Source organism: Labrus bergylta, chromosome 19, assembly GCF_963930695.1.
Source record: "Labrus bergylta chromosome 19, fLabBer1.1, whole genome shotgun sequence".
Taxonomy (NCBI): Eukaryota; Metazoa; Chordata; class Actinopteri; order Labriformes; family Labridae; genus Labrus; species Labrus bergylta.
In genome coordinates, this window is record NC_089213.1 from 289,549 (window position 1) to 307,158 (window position 17,610).

The 17,610-nt window shown below is 38.2% G+C and overlaps 3 protein-coding genes across 3 annotated transcripts; 1 reads left to right on the forward strand and 2 right to left on the reverse strand.

Moving 5' to 3' along the window:
• Positions 1–84: 84 nt before the first annotated feature.
• Positions 85–2,352, forward strand: LOC114921732 (uncharacterized). The gene is made up of 6 exons (XM_065948235.1): positions 85–274; positions 560–705; positions 1,316–1,380; positions 1,802–1,963; positions 2,047–2,151; positions 2,243–2,352. The coding sequence occupies exons 1-6, from the start codon at positions 161–163 to the stop codon at positions 2,269–2,271; spliced, it is 621 nt and encodes a 206-aa protein (XP_065804307.1). The 5' UTR covers positions 85–160; the 3' UTR covers positions 2,272–2,352.
• A 2,718-nt stretch (positions 2,353–5,070) lies between these two features.
• Positions 5,071–8,568, reverse strand: LOC136177163 (uncharacterized). The gene is made up of 6 exons (XM_065948514.1): positions 8,383–8,568; positions 7,580–7,725; positions 6,823–6,887; positions 5,463–5,624; positions 5,272–5,376; positions 5,071–5,180 (listed from the first exon to the last, which is right to left on the reverse strand). Exons 1-6 carry the CDS (start codon positions 8,494–8,496, stop codon positions 5,152–5,154), a joined length of 621 nt encoding a protein of 206 aa, XP_065804586.1. The 5' UTR covers positions 8,497–8,568; the 3' UTR covers positions 5,071–5,151.
• Positions 8,569–11,972: 3,404 nt separating this feature from the next.
• Positions 11,973–14,695, reverse strand: LOC110002067 (uncharacterized). The gene is made up of 6 exons (XM_020657699.2): positions 14,363–14,695; positions 13,357–13,502; positions 12,712–12,776; positions 12,386–12,547; positions 12,200–12,304; positions 11,973–12,109 (listed from the first exon to the last, which is right to left on the reverse strand). The coding sequence occupies exons 1-6, from the start codon at positions 14,585–14,587 to the stop codon at positions 12,084–12,086; spliced, it is 729 nt and encodes a 242-aa protein (XP_020513355.2). The 5' UTR covers positions 14,588–14,695; the 3' UTR covers positions 11,973–12,083.
• Between the last annotated feature and the right edge of the window lie 2,915 nt (positions 14,696–17,610).

Sequence of the window (17,610 nt, forward strand, 5' to 3'; positions counted from 1 at the left end):
ATATGACGAGTCAAAAAGGCAGGACACTTGGAACTCTGCCATAAGCAACTTTTATAAAGGCTGAGTGGCTCTGTGAGGATTAGTCATTCAGCTTTGTCAGAGCTTCCTGCTTGTTGTTTTTTTTTCAAGTTGTAAACTAAAGCTAACCATTTGTAGCATCATGAATCTGTTGCTCAGCAGTCTTTTCCTGGTGGCTGGGTTGTTCCTTAGCAGTTCGGCTCAAACAGTTGAGGAATGCAGACCTCTGATCACACCTCTTTCAACTTTTGAACCGGTAAGCCTCTTCTACTTCCCTCCTGGGTCTTTAGGTTAGCATTAGCATGAATGTTTTTTTGCAGGTTTTTAGGTACCTTTTTCAGTTTTGCATAATGCTGATGTATAAGATTGAATACCCTGGGCTCAGATACTTTCCCCTAAGATTGACATTTTTGACATTTGATAGTCAGTGATACCCCTGATTAAGGTTTGAGCAAATTGCAAATTAAGTTCACCATTCAGCTATGTTGAAATTAATTACTGATATTTTTGTGTACCTCATTGACTTTTTGTTTTTCTGCAGAGTTACGGAAGGTGGATCTTCATCATGGGCTGGATTACTAGTGAACCACATAGAGCATTGTTCAAGACCACCAAGAGCCAGTGGATTGACTTCATTCAGACATCACGTGACCACAAGCAATTTGTTCAGGATATTGGGATCAGGCAGTGAGTAGTTCAAATATATCATATATTCATGTAAATGGATAAACATAGAGGAAAGAATCCCTCCGTGCTGAATTTGTAATCATTCCAACCAGATTAACTGCTTTACAGATGTTACCAAACAACACCTGAGATTCATCCTTTAAGGCACATCAGTTTACCTCTTGCTTTTCTGGGTCTGTTACTACCAAAATGGAGATTGCCATCCAAGCATGGTATGCTGCCTAAAATGTATAGTCGTTACTTCAAACATTAGTTGAAATGAGACAATTTGCCTTTCAGATCAAGTCTTTGAAGAAACAGTATGTCCTAGATTTCAACCAGAACTAAACACAAGGAGCCAATAATAACATGCCACCATTATTATTTTTAAATCATTAATTCTTGAAAGCAAACAAGTGTTGACTTCATGGCTTCATGCATGCTTTCGCGCTAAAAGACTGAGGCACGAGTTAACAGGTCACAAGAACAACATCACTGTAATAAGAAGACAATTGTCAGGGGATTGATTTTTACATTGATTTGGTGAAGATGGACTGTTGAGAACAGACTCATTATTGTTACTTTACTTTTTGGTGTCTGAACTTGTCTTTTCTCCTTTATTTCTTCTCAGTCCTACATATTGCAAGTATGGATCACACCCTGTAACTGTTCATTCCAACCTTGCAGCTACTGACAGTAAGTCACCTGATCTGTTTTGGTTATGGAGCTTGTCCAAATAAAAGGCACAACAGAGAAACCGCCTCTTTCAACCTATATATACCTTATAGGTGAGAGGCTATCTCAGTTTGCCAAAATCATTATATTATATAAGAGAAACATAAATATTAAACATTGTTTGTTAGCATGATAAAAATCTGAACTTAGTTTGTCAACCTGAAGAACAATATTCCAGCATGTTAGCATTGTACCTTTGAGCACATTACCGTACTGATCATAGCATTTATCTCACTCAGCCCAACAGAGCTGCTAGCATGGTAATAAAACTATTGTAAAAACTCCTCTTCTTCTGGTCAAGTAAATGTATCCACCTTCATTTGAGTCTGGGAGCAATGTCTGCTTCAGATGTAAATGTTTTTTTTTTCTTTTTTTCTTTTAGAGTCCAGCTTCACTTGCACGTACCATTCCCTGCCAACCTGTGAGGGATGTCTGCTCTACACTGTCGACAGCAGAACCAACAATAATTTAATCCACATTATGAACATCACTGAACCCCAAACCATTGCAGAGGTCGAAAGCTATCGGGCATTTTACTTGATGGGTAGGAACAACCAGATTCATCATAACTTCTTTGATATGTGAAACATTTCTTCATTATAATCTATTTTACATTTCTGTTTCCAGCTAAAGAAAATCATATCAAGCACCACGAACTGGTACATGCCATGAAGCAGGCGAGGTGTCTTGGTTTCACAGGAGAACCAGACTTCATCTATGACCCCGAGGATAGTGAGTAACCTTCAAACATGTCTGATTAAATAAATGTAGAAGTGCGATTTCAGACAGAATTTAATCAATTCATTTTTCTTTCACTTTACAGCGTTGTGTGAAAAAGGAAAAGATGTTTGAGATGAAGACGACTGACATCATATCTTTTACTGAACTAAACTGAAATTGTGGAAGTAAAGAATTGTGACTTGAAACATTAAAGGTGTGGCCTTCCTTTTTTTCAAATCTAATAAATATATTTAAGTTAAAGGGATAATTCACCCATTTGCATTAAGCTTTGTATCATTAGAAACCTGGTAGTATTTTTGAATGGTCGTGAATCCCGCCCTCATTTCGCCCCCCCTTCAATAAGTGGACTGTTGCACACAGTGGTGTTAACAGCACAGTTTAGTTAGCGTTAACAGGGAGTAATTGTGCAGCCGAGACACCAGCTAATAGAGCTGAATTGCATTTTGAAAATACATTTTGAGTCACGTTTTATTGATCTAAAGGGACAGCTGCATCTGGGCCCGTCCAACCCCATTTTACTACTTAAATGACACAACCTCTGAGCACAAAGCAAGTTCCTAAGGCAAATCAAAAAGCACTTTGGCATGAACTTTGAAGCAACAGAAGCACTGCCCTCCCTCAAAACATCAGTGGCATTCTGCCCCACTAACCAATGGAGCACTTAAAGGGATACTTCACCCATTTGCATTAAGCATTGTATCAGTATTAAACTGGTAGTATTTTTGAATGGTCGTGCATCCCGCCCTCATTTTCCCCTCAGATGGGAAATCTTTGTATTTCTAAGTCTGAAAAGGAGCTTCCAGTGACACAAAAATCATCATATTGTGTCACTGGAAGCTGTTGCGGTTAGCTGTGTGAAACTACAACACTAGTTCCTCATATTTTCGACCTAAGCTATGCTAACAGGCTCTATGGAGAAAGCTGATAATGGCAAAAAAATATAAATATAGCAGCTAGACGGCTGCTGCCAACAGGCCGGTCTTGTGTTTTGGCTGCTGCCAAGAGCAGAGTCAAATGTCAAATTCCTTAACTGTATATCCATTTTGCAGTTAATTCTATGACGAGATAGGTCCTGACTGACATTACTTTAAATTTAAGTCACTTCAATTGTTGCAGCCATGCACGTTCCATTTGTTGGAAAAGTGTTAGAGCCCAGTTCATACTTTGGATTGGAAGGTGGAAGAACAAAAAAGAGTTGTCCTACTTGAATATTCTAAAGCCAGTCTAACAAGGACACCATGAGAGCAAGTGTAGCTATAGAAGGTCTGTCCTAACCATTTCACTTTAATCTACAAATGTAAGTCCAACTTCTAACATTTGTGCATTTTAAACCTATAGTGTCAGTTGTACTCGCTAAAGCATACTGAACCAAATGCCAACATGTTACTTGGCAACAGGCGAACCCAGACGTCCCTCTCCCCAACAACATTTTCCTTATCCTCCTGGGGCATTCCAAGGCATTCACAGGCCAGATCTGTGACTCCACAGGCAGTGTCCCAGATGTCCACATGACATTTAACAGGCGTGTAAGCCCAACAGCCCTACAATGCCAAGAGCCTTTAGCATCTCTGGGCGTATCTCATCCACCCTTGGTGCCTTGCCACTGAGGAGCTTTTTAACTCCCTTAGTGTTCTCTGCCAAGGTTATTGGTAAGGCTTCCCCCAGATCTTCAGAAAATCGTTTCAACAGTTAATCACCAAGCTTACCTGGACTACCCATAACAATACAAAGAAGCTCCTAACTCCCGCCTCACAATAGACAACTCTGCTGCATACCTTCTTATCTGCACCCACACCTGTAGCACATCACCGCTGTCCTGAAAAATCTCCATTAGTTCCCTGTCTCTTACCATCCCCCTCAAATTCAGAATCCTGGTCCTAACACCTAAAGCCCTTAACCATCAGGCCCTCTCCTGTCTCACTGATCTCCTTCACCATCACACTCCTTCTTGAAGCCTCAGCTCTTTAAACTTTAAACCCATTGATCCATGAAATTTGACTCAAAATATGATTTCAAAATCTAAATCAGCTGTATTAGCTCTGCGTCTGTGCTGCACAATAACAAACTTTCTATTGCTCTTACTGGTGGTTGGATGTCACACACCTTTTCAATTTGTTGACCACTGTTTGGTTCTCAGAGACTTGCTCTGAAGAATAGGGACTGGTGTGGAAATTGGTTAAATTGGCTCTAATAGCTGTTGCATGACATTAGCAGTCAAACTGGTCCCTCTGCCTATGCTGGTGCAACATGGCAGTTTGAACCCTGAAAAGATGTGATTCATTTAGAGACACACGGTGGTCTGGGCTGTGTAGTACAGGTAGGTACAGGTAGGCACTCTACCCATTTTGTGAAGGCACAGATAACTGTAAGAAGGTATTTGTTCTTGTTTGATTGCACTGGCAGCAGATACACCTGTTCGGAGAAATAGAATCGGAGAACTCCGAAATGAATGCATGAAAAAGTAGGTCATAGTTGGTCCTAATGTAGTCTCCACAGTCAATGAAGACATCCCGACTAGAAGTCACCTTGATTAGTTAGATTTTGTCATCGATTGTGGCACCTGGGAACGTCCACAGGTATTTCCTGTAAACAGTGGGTTGCACTAGTCTCAACTTCTAAATCCATTTTTGTTTGTACCAATGTATTGTCATTATTATTATTATTATTCTTTTTCAATTGCTGCAAAGCACGTTGAATTGCATTTGATTTTTATGAAAGGTGCCATATAAATAAATCTTGATTGATTCTTGTTGATTAATATTGCTGCAAAAATGTTCCCCAGTATATTAATAAGATTGTAAAAAAGAAAACAGAGGCCGCACCTTTAATATTTCATCAGTCACAATTTTTATTTACTATCAAAATTCCTGTTTTGAAATATATTTATTAGATTGAAAAAAAGACCAGACCTTTAATGTTTCAAGTCAAAATTGTTTATTTACTTCCACAATTTCATTTTGGTTCAGTTATAGAACGTCAGTCATCTTTATCTCAAATATCTATTCCTTTTTCACACAACGCTGTAAAGAGAAAGAAAAATGAATTGATTAAATTCTGTCTGAAATCACACTTCTACATTTATTTAATCAGACATGTTTGAAGGTTACTCACTATCCTCGGGGTCATAGATGAAGTCTGGTTCTCCTTTGAAACCAAGACACCTCGCCTGCTTCATGGCATGTACCAGTTCGTGGTGCTTGATATGATTTTCTTTAGCTGGAAACAGAAATGTAAAATAGATTAAAGTGAAGAAATGTTTCACATATCAAATTAGTTATTATTATTGATCTTGTTTTTCCTACCCATCAGGTAAAATGCCCGATAGCTTTCGACCTCTGCAATGGTTTGGGGTTCAGTGATGTTCATAATGTGGATTAAATTATTGTTGGTTCTGCTGTCGACCGTGTAGAGCAGACATCCCTCACAGGTTGGCAGGGAATGGTACGTGCAGGTGAAGTTGGACTCTGACAAACAAAAAATAAAACAAAAACATTTACATCCGAAGCAGACATTGTTACGCTTGCTTCCTCGACTCAAATGAAGGTTGATACTATGACTTTTCACATTTAAGTCAGTGTTACCTCCTGGTCAAAAGCATCTGATGACGATATTCAAGCTAATCAAACAAAACTATAAATGTAAAGCTTTTATAATATTAATAATTTTGACAATCAAAATCTCATCCAAAAACATTTAAATCATCAGGCTCTTCAGTTGTTCAGTGACCTTTATGTCCCACTTAAGGTGTCAGGATCTGTAACACATGGAACATCTAGTGGAAATTGTTAAGTGTGTTTTCATAATTCTTAGCTTTGAAAAACAGGGTTTTTTTTCAACATGTAATACCTTGCATGCCAAGGTTAAAACGGATCTGGATTGGGGTCATTTTAAAGGCAAAAGAAAACCATTTTTAAGTGAGCTCTACTTCCTGTTTTACAATGTTTTAAGAATGACACTTTACACAGTGAAATTGTCTCACTTTGATTGGGGGAAGCACCAAATCTATCTTGTTAGATTTGGAAATAAGGTCACTGTTCGGCTTACAATCAGCAAGCTATTGGCTTAACTCCAGTTCTGTACAAGAGGCACAATGGAAGGTGACATAATGACGTTAGATACATGAAATGACTGATGGTGAATTATTTGTGGGAGTGTCCTGGGATAAACAATGTCATGAATGTTCTTGAGGCGTAAATTAGTCACCGTTGACCTTTGCTTACACAGGAATCAAAATTCAGATAAATATTTTGTTTATGTTTCCAATCCATTGCCCCCAGACTACTGGGGCATAATAACCATCACATCCTGAGTTCTCTCTCTTATCTTAGATAATGATTTTGGCAAACAGAGGTAAGGTAAATATAGATTAAAAGAGGCTGTTTTTCTCTGTTGAATCAGTTGTGACTTTTGTTTGGACAAACTCAGATTCACTGATTTTATTATTATAATTATTTATAAAAGAATGTTTTATATAAATGTTTCTCTTATCTAAGATAATGATTTCGGCAAACTGAGATAGCCACTCACCTATAAGTATAGGTTAAATATAGGTTTAAAGAGGCGGTTTCTCTGTTGTGCCTTTTATTTGGACAAACTGAGATTCACTGATTAACAGAACTAACATTGACAAGCTCCATAACCAAAACAGATCAGGTGACTTACTGTCAGTAGCTGCAAGGTTGGAATGAACAGTTACAGGGTGTGATCCATACTTGCAATATGTAGTACTGAGAAGAAATAAAGGAGAAAAGACAAGTTCAGACATGTCATTGGAAAAGAGAATATTTAAACACAAAAAAAACAAACCTGTTCAAGACTGGAACTGTCAAAAGAGAGTGTAACGCAGGGTGTGCATACTTTTAACAAACAGCAGGAGAACTTGAAGTAACAATAGTGAGTTTGTACAAATCTATCTTCCAACAATTGTGTTCTCATCAAAGTGATGTTGTACATGTGACCTGTTAGCTTATGCCTCAGTCTTCTAGCATGAGAGCATGCATGAAGCCATTAAGGCTTGTAGAAGAACCCAAAGAAGAAAGCATGTTAGCTGCTTAATATAGGCCTATTGTTTAGTTCTAGTTGAAATCTAAGACATACAGTTTATTGAAAGATTGTCTAAAAGAAATATCAGAATTTTAAGCAGCAAACATGCCATGCTTGGATGGAAATCTCCATGTTAGTAATTCCTGAGCTAGCATGGCAAAAGGTAAATTGATGTGCCTTAAAGGATGCATCCCAGGTGTTGTTTGGTAACATCTGTAGAGCAGTTAATCTGGTTGGAATGATTAAGAATTTAGCATGGAGTAGTATAGACACAAGAATGTGACCAACGTTTGTTAAATGTATTTTAGGGGGATTCTTTCCTCTATGTTTATCCATTTACATGAATATATGATATATTTGCACTGCTGATACTCACTGCCTGATCCCAATATCCTGAACAAATTGCTTGTCATTTGGTGATGTCTTAATGAAGTCAATCCACTGGCTCTTGGTTGTCTTGAACAATGCTCTATGTGGTTCACTAGTAATCCAGCCCATGATGAAGATCCACTTTCCGTAACTCTGCCGACAAACATAAATTCAATAAGGTACAAATCTTTATCAGGCGTAGAACTGGGTATCAAAAGCTGACTCAAGATTGTAATATTTCAGCTCATGATTCAAATCATATATTCATCTTCAATATTACCCTAGCCATTCTAAACAAGGCCAAATATTTTCTAAATGTTTGGCAGAAAATCATATTTAGATTCCTCAATTTTGTTTTTTTAATTGAGCAGGTAGTTTGCAGTTATTTAAATGTAAGTAATATACAGGAAACAGTAACATATTCTTAAAAACACATAGATCCTTTACCAGTAGAACTTTCAGGAAAAAGTTGTGGAAGTGCAAAAAGCCTTTATGTGTAGCCTCTAAATAAGCGTTTACATAATAACGAGCACATGTTTAGCATAGCTTAACACGTAGACTTGAATCAGAGAGAAATAAGAGCTGAATAAGATTTAGTAATAGATTCAAATTGAAAACCACAGCTTCACACTCACTGTAGAAAAAGGATAATGAATCCATCTGAAAATGTCAATCTTTGGGCAAAGTATCTGAGTCCAAGGTAGTCAATCTTATACAGTACATCAGTATTTCCAAAACTGAAAAAGCTGCTGAAAGTCATTCATGCTAATGCTAACCTAAAGACCCAGGAGGGAAGTAGAAGCAGCTTACCGGTTCAAAAGTTGGAAGAGGTGTTATCAGAGGTCTGCATTCCTCAACTGTTTGAGCCGAGCTGCACAGGAACAACCCAGCCACCAGGAAAAGACTGCTGAACAACAGATTCATGATGCTACAAATGGTTAGCTTGACTGGAAGAGAACACCAAAAAAGCTTTTCTCTGACAAAGCTGAATGATGGAGCCTCACATATTCACTCAGCCTTTATAGAAGTTGCTTATGGCGGAGTTCCAAGTGTTCAGGCTTTTTGGACTCTTCATATAATAGGAATTTTTATTTATTTTCCTCAGAGTTGGGCAATGACATGGACTTCTATGTACCTCCTCTCACTGCAGGCTAAGAGGAGATCCTAGGGGTGTCCTGTGTTTGTAGGATTTCTAAGGACACTTCAGTTTGCACATCAAACATTTACAATGTGTGTTGATTTGTCCTTGGATACTCACAATGTACAAATAGAAATAAATGAAAAAAGAAAAACCTTCTAATTGAACTTTGTCGTTCTTAGGTTGAAAAAAATTAACCCGACCAAACAGACACAACTTCATCTAGTAAGCCACTCATTAGCAGCTATCCAAACCACACTAATGGTTTTTACAAATGTTCAAACAAACACATTGTAGAAAATGTGGGAGACCACACACGTAGAAAAACACAGATTAAACAGTAGTGTGACAAGAACAATGATGTGACCAAGACAGCACACCACACACTAACAGATTATATTCATGGCCAATCAGAGTCCAGAATCTCTCAAAATCTCTCATGTTGGAACTCAGTTTTAGAGTAAATAATTACGGCGGTTGTTGGGTAAGAAAAGGTGATGATTGTATCTGGAGTCATGGACATTACCATGGGTATGTTAGAGGGCAAGCTGAAGGTGAGTAAGAAGTATTGGCCGCGGCTGTTGTGCTTCCTTCTTCAGTCAGCTCACTTCCCAATTGGTTGTTTGTTGACGTGTGTCTTAGTGACTGCACTGCGGCCCCTTTTTTTCATTTTGGCATGTTAAGTAAGAGCTTCCAGACTGCCAGTGTGAGCTGTGTGTCTCAAGTCTGTCTTTGGTGGGTCTTGTGCTGAAAATTTAGAGACTAGAAGTCCTGCCTATTGTTATTTTTAGCCTCGTGGTTTTGATCAGAAAGGACAAAATGATATAGATGGCTATATCAACCTTGTATGACATATATGTCTATACATATTAGTAGAATATGTGACAGGCATGAAAAAAGTCCAGTTATACTTCTTGTTTGATTTTCAAGTTAAAAGCTTGCTCTGGAATTTGTGTGAAGAAATTGCCCTTGTTTATGCACTTGTTTTAAGGCTTTTATTCTGAAGGTGTTCCAGGATAGTTGTGTGATGTTCAAACTTGGGCCTGGGCAATAAAACGAGAACGACAGTTATTACAATGTAATTTTTCTCAATATAAATTTAACCTAACCGCTTGGCTATCTGCGCCCCCAATATCACACCTACTTAAGTGAAGCTCTGAAATAAAGGAGAGCGCCGTAACCATTCAGCCACCGTTATACCCCACCAGTGTGACCTTTTTGACAGATATTAAGTCCACATATTACTTATGAGCACACACTTTGCACCCATTTTGCCAACAAAATAAAAGCGCATCATTAAAAACCAAATAAAAATTGTTGCAGACCTCATAAAAGTCTAATGGTCAAGGCCTACAATCTATACTGTAGTTAGTGTTAGCTTTATAGAAAAAGAGGCGAAAAAGTCAAGCTAGCTAGAACTTGCTAGCTTGACTAGCAAGTATGTCAATTTCGCCACCAGGGAGGCTCTCAATCAAAACAATAACAAAACATGACATTGAGGTTGGCGGGGAATCACGGGAGTGACTCTCTGCTACCCCGATGAAAACGAACTGCGAGTTGACCTGAGTATAGGGGACCTGGGAAAGGGAAGTTTATTTATTTAGTGCATCTTAGCAACAAGTGCGATTCAAAGTGCTTCAAAGTGTAAAGTGGCATTGCAAGTCACACAGGGCCGAGCCACGAACACTGGGAGAACTATGTGAGGATGATCTTCAATTGACCTCAGCTAAGCATTTAATACAATCATTCCAGACTTTTTAGTCAGCAATCTGCTTGACTTCAGCCTCTCCTCCCCTGTATACAACTAAATCAAGGACTTGTCCAGAAATAGAAATTACGCACAGAGTGTCGATCAATGTCAGTATACCTTCTCCTCCACCTAAGGGCTGGCACGACTTTGTAGACTGCCTAAAGATTCTAGGATGTCCTAATATCTGAGGACCTCTCCTGGTCAGTCCACACCACTGCATCTGTAAAGAGAACACAACAAAGACTCTTCCTGAGAGTGCTCATGGGACTACTGTAAATGCTCCAGAATTAGAAAGCGATTCCAATTGCCATTTGCACACACAAAAACCACGGAGAGACTCATTATTACTTATTCATGGTTGTTGGGAACAGAGCTTAAAATGACAGTGAATGCAATTCCATTCTGATTTTGATTTACGTAACCCACTCAAATTTCTAGAAACTAAAAAAAAAAACCTCAGTTGGAGCTGACAGGGAAAATAAAAAATACATTTGACAAAAGATCAAAGCTAATATAATTGGTCAAATCATGGGCCACTGATAGCTCAGTAACTTCAGGAAGGGACAGAGCAGGCTGTTCTGCCTGAGGAGAGTCAAATCGTTCAGTGTCTGCAAAAGACTCCTGAAGACCTTCTACCAGTCTGTGGTGGCCAGTGCACTCTTCTTTGCTGTGGTGTGCTGGTGGGGTGGCAGTAAAACTGGTGAGGTCAGCAGGTTCAACAAGCTGGTGAGGAAGGCACGCTCGCTTGTTGGCCTGGACAGTGGAGATGGTGGCTGAGAGGAGGATGAGGGACAAAATCACAGCCATCCTGGACAACTCCTCTCACCCTCTCCATGATGAGCCATGGCAGCTGGGAAGTTCCTTCAGCCATCCTCACATCCCCCCCAGGTTCAAAACTGAGCGCTTCAGGCGCTCGTTTGTGCCTACTGCCATCAGACTGTACAACAGCAGTGGTTCCTATAGTCTGTCTTCTTAATTACTGACAGACATTTTGCTTATTATAGTTGTAAATACGTAGTTACTTTATCTTTACTTTTATTTTATTCCAATATATTCTAATTGTATTAATATTAATATGCATGTTCTTCTTGTTGTCTTTTACTGCTGCAGCACTTGAATTTCCCCACTGGGGATCAATAAAGGATTATCTTATCTTATCTTATCTTAAGCATAACCCTTATCCACTGGTCATGGATTTGTCTCCAGACCTGTTGCGAGCTTTCATACCCCAAAAGCTTTTTAACCCACCCATGTATCAAATCTTGAAGTAATTGTGTTCAATCCACTACTGTCTCCCTCTGCCCTGACAAATCCTCAGCCAGTTTTCTGCTGCGTTAGGAACATCAACCACTTTCCAAATTGAATCCCCTATGCCATCCTTAAACACTGAGGAATTACCCACTCTTTTCAATTGGCCCTGTCTTCTTATTCTTCATTTTTTGGCCCCTTTCAATAGAAGAGCCAATCCATCGCCAACCTCTGTATTTATTTGAATGGAAATAAATTCACAACTTTATTGTTTTTTTTTCCACATTTATTTATTTACATCCTCAATTTCTGTTAAACATATTTCTCAGGGATGGTTAGTACTTCAGCTGAATATCGCCTTCACTTTTCTTCAGCTTACTGTTCGTCTTTGTCACAGAGAGCTGCAAAGAGAAAGAGAGAGAAATAATTCAGTTTTGTCAGAAATCACTCCTCTCTATGTCATCAATCAGATAAGTATGTAGGTAACGTACTGTCTTTGGGGTCGTAGATGAAGTCTGGTTCTCCAGTGAAACCAAGACACTTGGCCTGCTTCATGGCATGTACCAGCTCGTGGTGCTTGATAGTCGACTCTTTGGCTGGAAACAGAAATGTAATTCAATTATGATTAAGACATTTTTCGGACTACAAACTGTTTTTTTCTCTCTTGTTCTTCTTACCCATCAGGTAAAAAGCCCGATAGCTTTTGACCTCTGCAATGGTCTTAGGTTCGTCGATATTCATAATGTGGATTAATTGATTGTTGGTTCTGCTGTCCACGGTGTAGAGCAGACATCCCTCACAGGTTGGCAGGGAATGGTATGTGCAGGTGAAGTTGGACTCTGGAAAGTAAAAGATTAAAACAAAAGCACTGTAATTTGAAGTAGACACTATTTGGCTAGCTCCTAGGCTGAAATGAAGATGAATAATTTGACAAACCCTGATTCACTGACTAACAGAACTAACATTGACAAGCTCCAGTGTCATATCAGAACAGGTGACTTACTGTCAGTTGCTGCAGTGTTGGAATGAATAGTTACAGGGTGTGATCCAAACTTGCAATATGTAGGACTGATAAGAAATAAAAGAGAAATGGTTAGTTCCGACATGTCAGTGGAAGGGTTGAAGAGAACATGTAGGAAAAGCCTTGTTCAGAGCTGGAATATAAAAAAATGGTGTAACAAAGATGGTGCCTACTATCAACTAACACCACGAAATCTAGATGGAACAAAAAATAATTTAATACATTGCATTTATCTTATCATAGTCATGTTGTGTCTGTGACCTGTTAACTTGTGCCTTAAACCAGGCAACTGTTCTCTTTGCAATCTATGTTTAAAAAATGGTATGAATTTCAAGCTGCATACATGCCATGCTTGGACTGAAACCTCCACTGTAGAAGTAACTATTCTAGCCTAGCAAAAGGGGATCTGATGTGCATCCTTAGTGTTTTTTGTTATGGTAGAGTATCAAGAGTATTAAGCGTTTAAGAAGAATAAAATTGTGTCATCTGCATAACGGTTGATCAGGGTTGGATGACTAAGAATTTAGCATGGAGTAGCAAACAGACAATAAAACATAACCACCTTTGTTTAATAAGTTGTATATGTTATATATTTGTACAGCTGATCGCGCACTGATTAATACTCACTGCCTGATCCCGATATCCTGAACGAATTCCTTGTGGTCAGGTGACGTCTGAATGAAGTCAACCCACTGGCTCTTGGTTGTCTTGAACAAGACTCTGTGTGGTTCACTAGTAATGTAACCCAAGATAAAGATCCACCTTCCGTAACTCTGCAGATAAATGTAAAGTTAATGAGTTAGACTCAAATGTCTGCTGTAATGCAAGCAGAGCCAAAGGCTGATTGTAAATTGCATTTTTGCACACACCTTTATCAAGTCTCAATTGTTGGGTCAAGTTTGTATTCTTTTCAGCTAATTCTTATGGTTTTATAGGATTCAACTTTTTACATTATTTTAGCCTTTTTTTAATTAGGCCTAAACTTGTCTTAAAATTTGGCAAAACATCAGATTTTGAGAGCTAAGAGTTGTTAAACTTAGGTATTGCACAGGAAAAGTACCAAGTATTAAAACCACAATGAGAAAAACTTTCTAAAAAACATTGTGGAAGGGAAAAAAGGCTCTATTATATGTGTAACCTTAGAATTACACTTTTAAAATTAAAAATTGAGTCAATTCATTCAGACATATAAAGCCTGGTTCAACACATACAGTAGATTGGAATAATCATAGGGAAACAAGTTCTGTATGAGGCTTAGTCAATCATATCTGATGTACAAATTCCCAGGTTCTTACTTACCATAGAGAAATGACTATGTATCCATCTGAAAGTTTAATTTTAGGGCGAAAGTATCTCTGAGGCCCAGGTTTTTGATCTCATTTAAACATTGTGCTCTGAGAGTCATGTTAGAATGAGTTCTCTTTTTCTTCTTCACTGAGTGACAAAATTAATTTTCCTGGCTTCTCAAAAGTTGTGGCCAATTTGTCTTCTAATGCTAAGGTGTAGCTCAAACTGAATACTAATGATAAGGAAAGAAATCAATCAAATGAGGACTAAAGGTTCAAAAAAGATGTGTACTGCTAAAAATCCTGAATGCTAATGCTAACCTACAGACCCAGCAGAGAAGGCTTACCGGTTCAAATCTTGGAAGAGGTGTGATCAGAGGTCTGCATTCTTCAACTGACAGAGCCGAGCTGCTCAGGAACAACCCAGCCACCAGGAAAAGACTGCTGAACAACAGATTCATGATGCTACGGATGGTTAGCTTGTTAGCAATGTATGGAAGAAAACACCAAGCAGGAAGCTTTTCTCTGACAAAGCTGAATGACGGAGCCTCACAGAGACATTCGGCCTTCATAGAATCTAATCATGGCAGAGTTCCAAGTGTCCTGGCTTTTTGGACTATTCATATAATATGAATGTATAGTAAATAATTTAAATTTTTTTCCTGGAGTTGGGCACACGATATTTGACTCCACCCTTGTCCAACTGTTATTTAAGACGAGATTTTATGGTGTCCTGTGTTTATAGGGTTTCTAAGGACACTGATCATTTGTACATCAAACATTTACAGATTTATTGACTTGCCCTTTGCTGTCCACAACACATAACTGCACAGACTGCATAGTATATATCACACAAAACAATAATCTTGAACTGCTGAGATCAAAAAAGGTAAAAGCCACAACTTTATCAGGTAATCAGTAGCAAACTAATCATTATCAGCTCATTAGCTGACCAACCTTTAATTCTAGCATTATATCATCATCATTGATTTCACTCTTTTTAGCTCATATAGATCATCTTCACGCCATAACATGTCACTCTTTCTATTGCTTTCCTTCAATTTACTCACAGACAATATTTGTACAATAAGACTCATCCGCTCACAGATCCTTGATATTAAGCTAGCAAGGTCCACAGCATTTAGGTCAGCATTTGTTCAACAGGTTATGTTTGATATTAAAGAAATGCTTATGCTGTCTTCAAAAATCCTTTCTGCTCAGATAAAAGGTGTAAGAGATCCAATATCACCATGTGCTACAACACAAGCAGAATTATCCCTTAAAGTAGAAGCATGATTCCTTTGAGACATTTGCAATATAATTTATGAATCTCAAGTAAGGGGACTCATCCTTTTCCATCATCTAGCAAACCCTAAATAGCAAGCTAGCAAGGTCAACAGTATTTACATCTCCTTTTAGTTTTTATAATCTATGGAAAAAGGCTTGACACTATGAGCAATTATACTTTGTTGAATTAGGGAAATCTTGCTTGCAGCCATCTCCTCTTAAAACATACTTTTACTTCATAAGATATGTAAGAATTGAATAGATGTATCGATTGACACAGGAGGACACAGGAGTTATACCACAGAAGCTTAGGCCTCTACGTTTTCTGACCTTTATAGTGTGTGTGCATATGCATTTTTTGTCCAAAGTTGGGAAAGCAATGTTTGAACTCAACATTTTCTCATGGTGGGTTCAACGGTGATATCAGGTTGTTCTGGGCTTTAAAGATTTCCTAAGGACACTGTTCTTTTTGTGCATCAAACATCACAGAATATGTGATTTGTTCTTGGCTGCCAAAGATGCACAAATACACAGATGATACAGATAATCACAGGACGGTCTCATTCCAGCTAAAACCAACACTGACTGATAGTGTCATCTCTACCAATAATGCTATAAAATCCAACATGTCATCGATCAGCCCCTAAATTTGTCATTCAGGCCATAAATTGCAAATTGTGTTTTATTTAGAAACTGGAATATACCTGAATAAAATGTCAAAGCCTTTATATTACCAGTTTTCGCTGAAATGTGTAAATGTTTTGAATTAAAATTTCCTCACAGATATTTGTTATATGTATAAGGAATACTCTGCCTCATTAGTTAAAAATACAACCTGATTGATCTCTCAAAAAGAGCAGGTTAGCCTGTTGGTGATGCCAATATGTAAGTTAGCCCATTAACACCCGTTTTTGTACCGGTAGTGTTTCATTTTAGTGACATTTGGAAGACTAAACTTGTGTTCTTTTTAAAACTTCTTCCTTCTCAGGTAAAAAAAAAATTGAACAGACACAACATTATAAAATATGACAACACAGCCAGACTTAGCACTTAAAGACTTTCCCACCACCAACGCGTGGAGCCCAGCCACCACCACTGGACTGTGTCTTCCCAACTACCGCCTGACACCCAGTAACCCAGTCACCACCATAAGACTGTTTCTTCCCAACCATCACCATCAGACTTGTCTTCCCAGCCACCTCCCGATGCCCAGCCACCACCATCAGACTGTGTCATCCCCACAACCACCTCATTCATGCACACACTGCTCCGACCTCCACCTCAGCGGCAAGGAAGTTCAGATTTCTCTGGCTTTGATAACTGTTGGAAATATTTGAGGTAGTCTAATTACTCAACAAAAAAAAATCTAACATTGTTTTAGTCCATTTTTAATAAATTTGTAATATTTCAATTTAAAGATTGTCATAAAATTCCACATATTGTACGTTTATTCTTGTATATTTAAGACTTTAATCACAATATCTGAAAAAAAACCCTTAATGTGGCCATAATACTCCTTCGTTATATAGTAGTTTAACAGGCTGGGGTAAAAAGGAGCAATAGAAAAAAAGCTACATGTGTTCAGACATTTCTGTTATTTACACAATAGGTTTAAAGGAGATTTGATGATATCCTGTGTTTGTAGGACTTCTAAGGACACTGGTTTGTGTATCAAACATCAACAGATTTGTTGACCTGTCCTTGCCTGTCCTCGATTCTCAAATACAGAGACTACAGTCCATCGCAGGACTGCCTGGGTTAAGCTAAAACCAACAATGACTCATTGCCTCACTTGAGCCGATAAGGATATCAATCACGCCATCGATTGCTTGCCCACAAATTCAGCATTTAGTTCACAACTTACAGTAATTGAGGCTACTGAGAACATTTAATAAGCCTGAATAAAGGTACTTAGAAAGCGTTTTAAGAGGTATTTCTTTAACACGTTTTCTTACTGTTGTTTTCCTTTCTCTTCTTTCATTTGACTCTAATTGAACGTAAGAAATTGGGATATATTACTTTACACTGGGTTTGGGATGGAGTGAAACTGAAAATTAGTTTTGTTGTTGTTAAAAATATTTTTATTAAAATGAAGTATTGTTTGGCTTGAAATGTACGAAAACAAAATATTTAAAAAAGTGTGCAATTTGGAAACCTACGATGTGGGGACATAGACCTGATTTAAACCACACTGACAGGGACCCACAGGTTTACAGGGTCATTATGAAGGTTGACATTTTCTTTCAAGTGAAGGTTTTATTGTTATAGATTTTTCAGGTTTTCTCAGTTGTTATAAATAAGTTAGAGA

Coding starts and splice junctions, on each gene's coding strand:
- LOC136177163 (XM_065948514.1), bottom strand. CDS start 8,496: ATGAATCTGTTGTTCAGCAGTCTTTTCCTGGTGGCTGGGTTGTTCCTG. Junction 6,888..7,579: donor CAGGATATTGGGATCAGGCA/GTGAGTATCAGC, acceptor ATTTCTTCTCAG/TACTACATATTGCAAGTATG. Junction 5,625..6,822: donor CAACCTTGCAGCTACTGACA/GTAAGTCACCTG, acceptor TTTGTTTGTCAG/AGTCCAACTTCACCTGCACG.
- LOC114921732 (XM_065948235.1), top strand. CDS start 161: ATGAATCTGTTGCTCAGCAGTCTTTTCCTGGTGGCTGGGTTGTTCCTT. Junction 1,964..2,046: donor TCGGGCATTTTACTTGATGG/GTAGGAACAACC, acceptor TTCTGTTTCCAG/CTAAAGAAAATCATATCAAG. Junction 2,152..2,242: donor CATCTATGACCCCGAGGATA/GTGAGTAACCTT, acceptor TTCACTTTACAG/CGTTGTGTGAAAAAGGAAAA.
- LOC110002067 (XM_020657699.2), bottom strand. CDS start 14,587: ATGAAGGCCGAATGTCTCTGTGAGGCTCCGTCATTCAGCTTTGTCAGA. Junction 13,503..14,362: donor CTCTTCCAAGATTTGAACCG/GTAAGCCTTCTC, acceptor ATTTATCTGCAG/AGTTACGGAAGGTGGATCTT. Junction 12,777..13,356: donor CAGGATATCGGGATCAGGCA/GTGAGTATTAAT, acceptor ATTTCTTATCAG/TCCTACATATTGCAAGTTTG.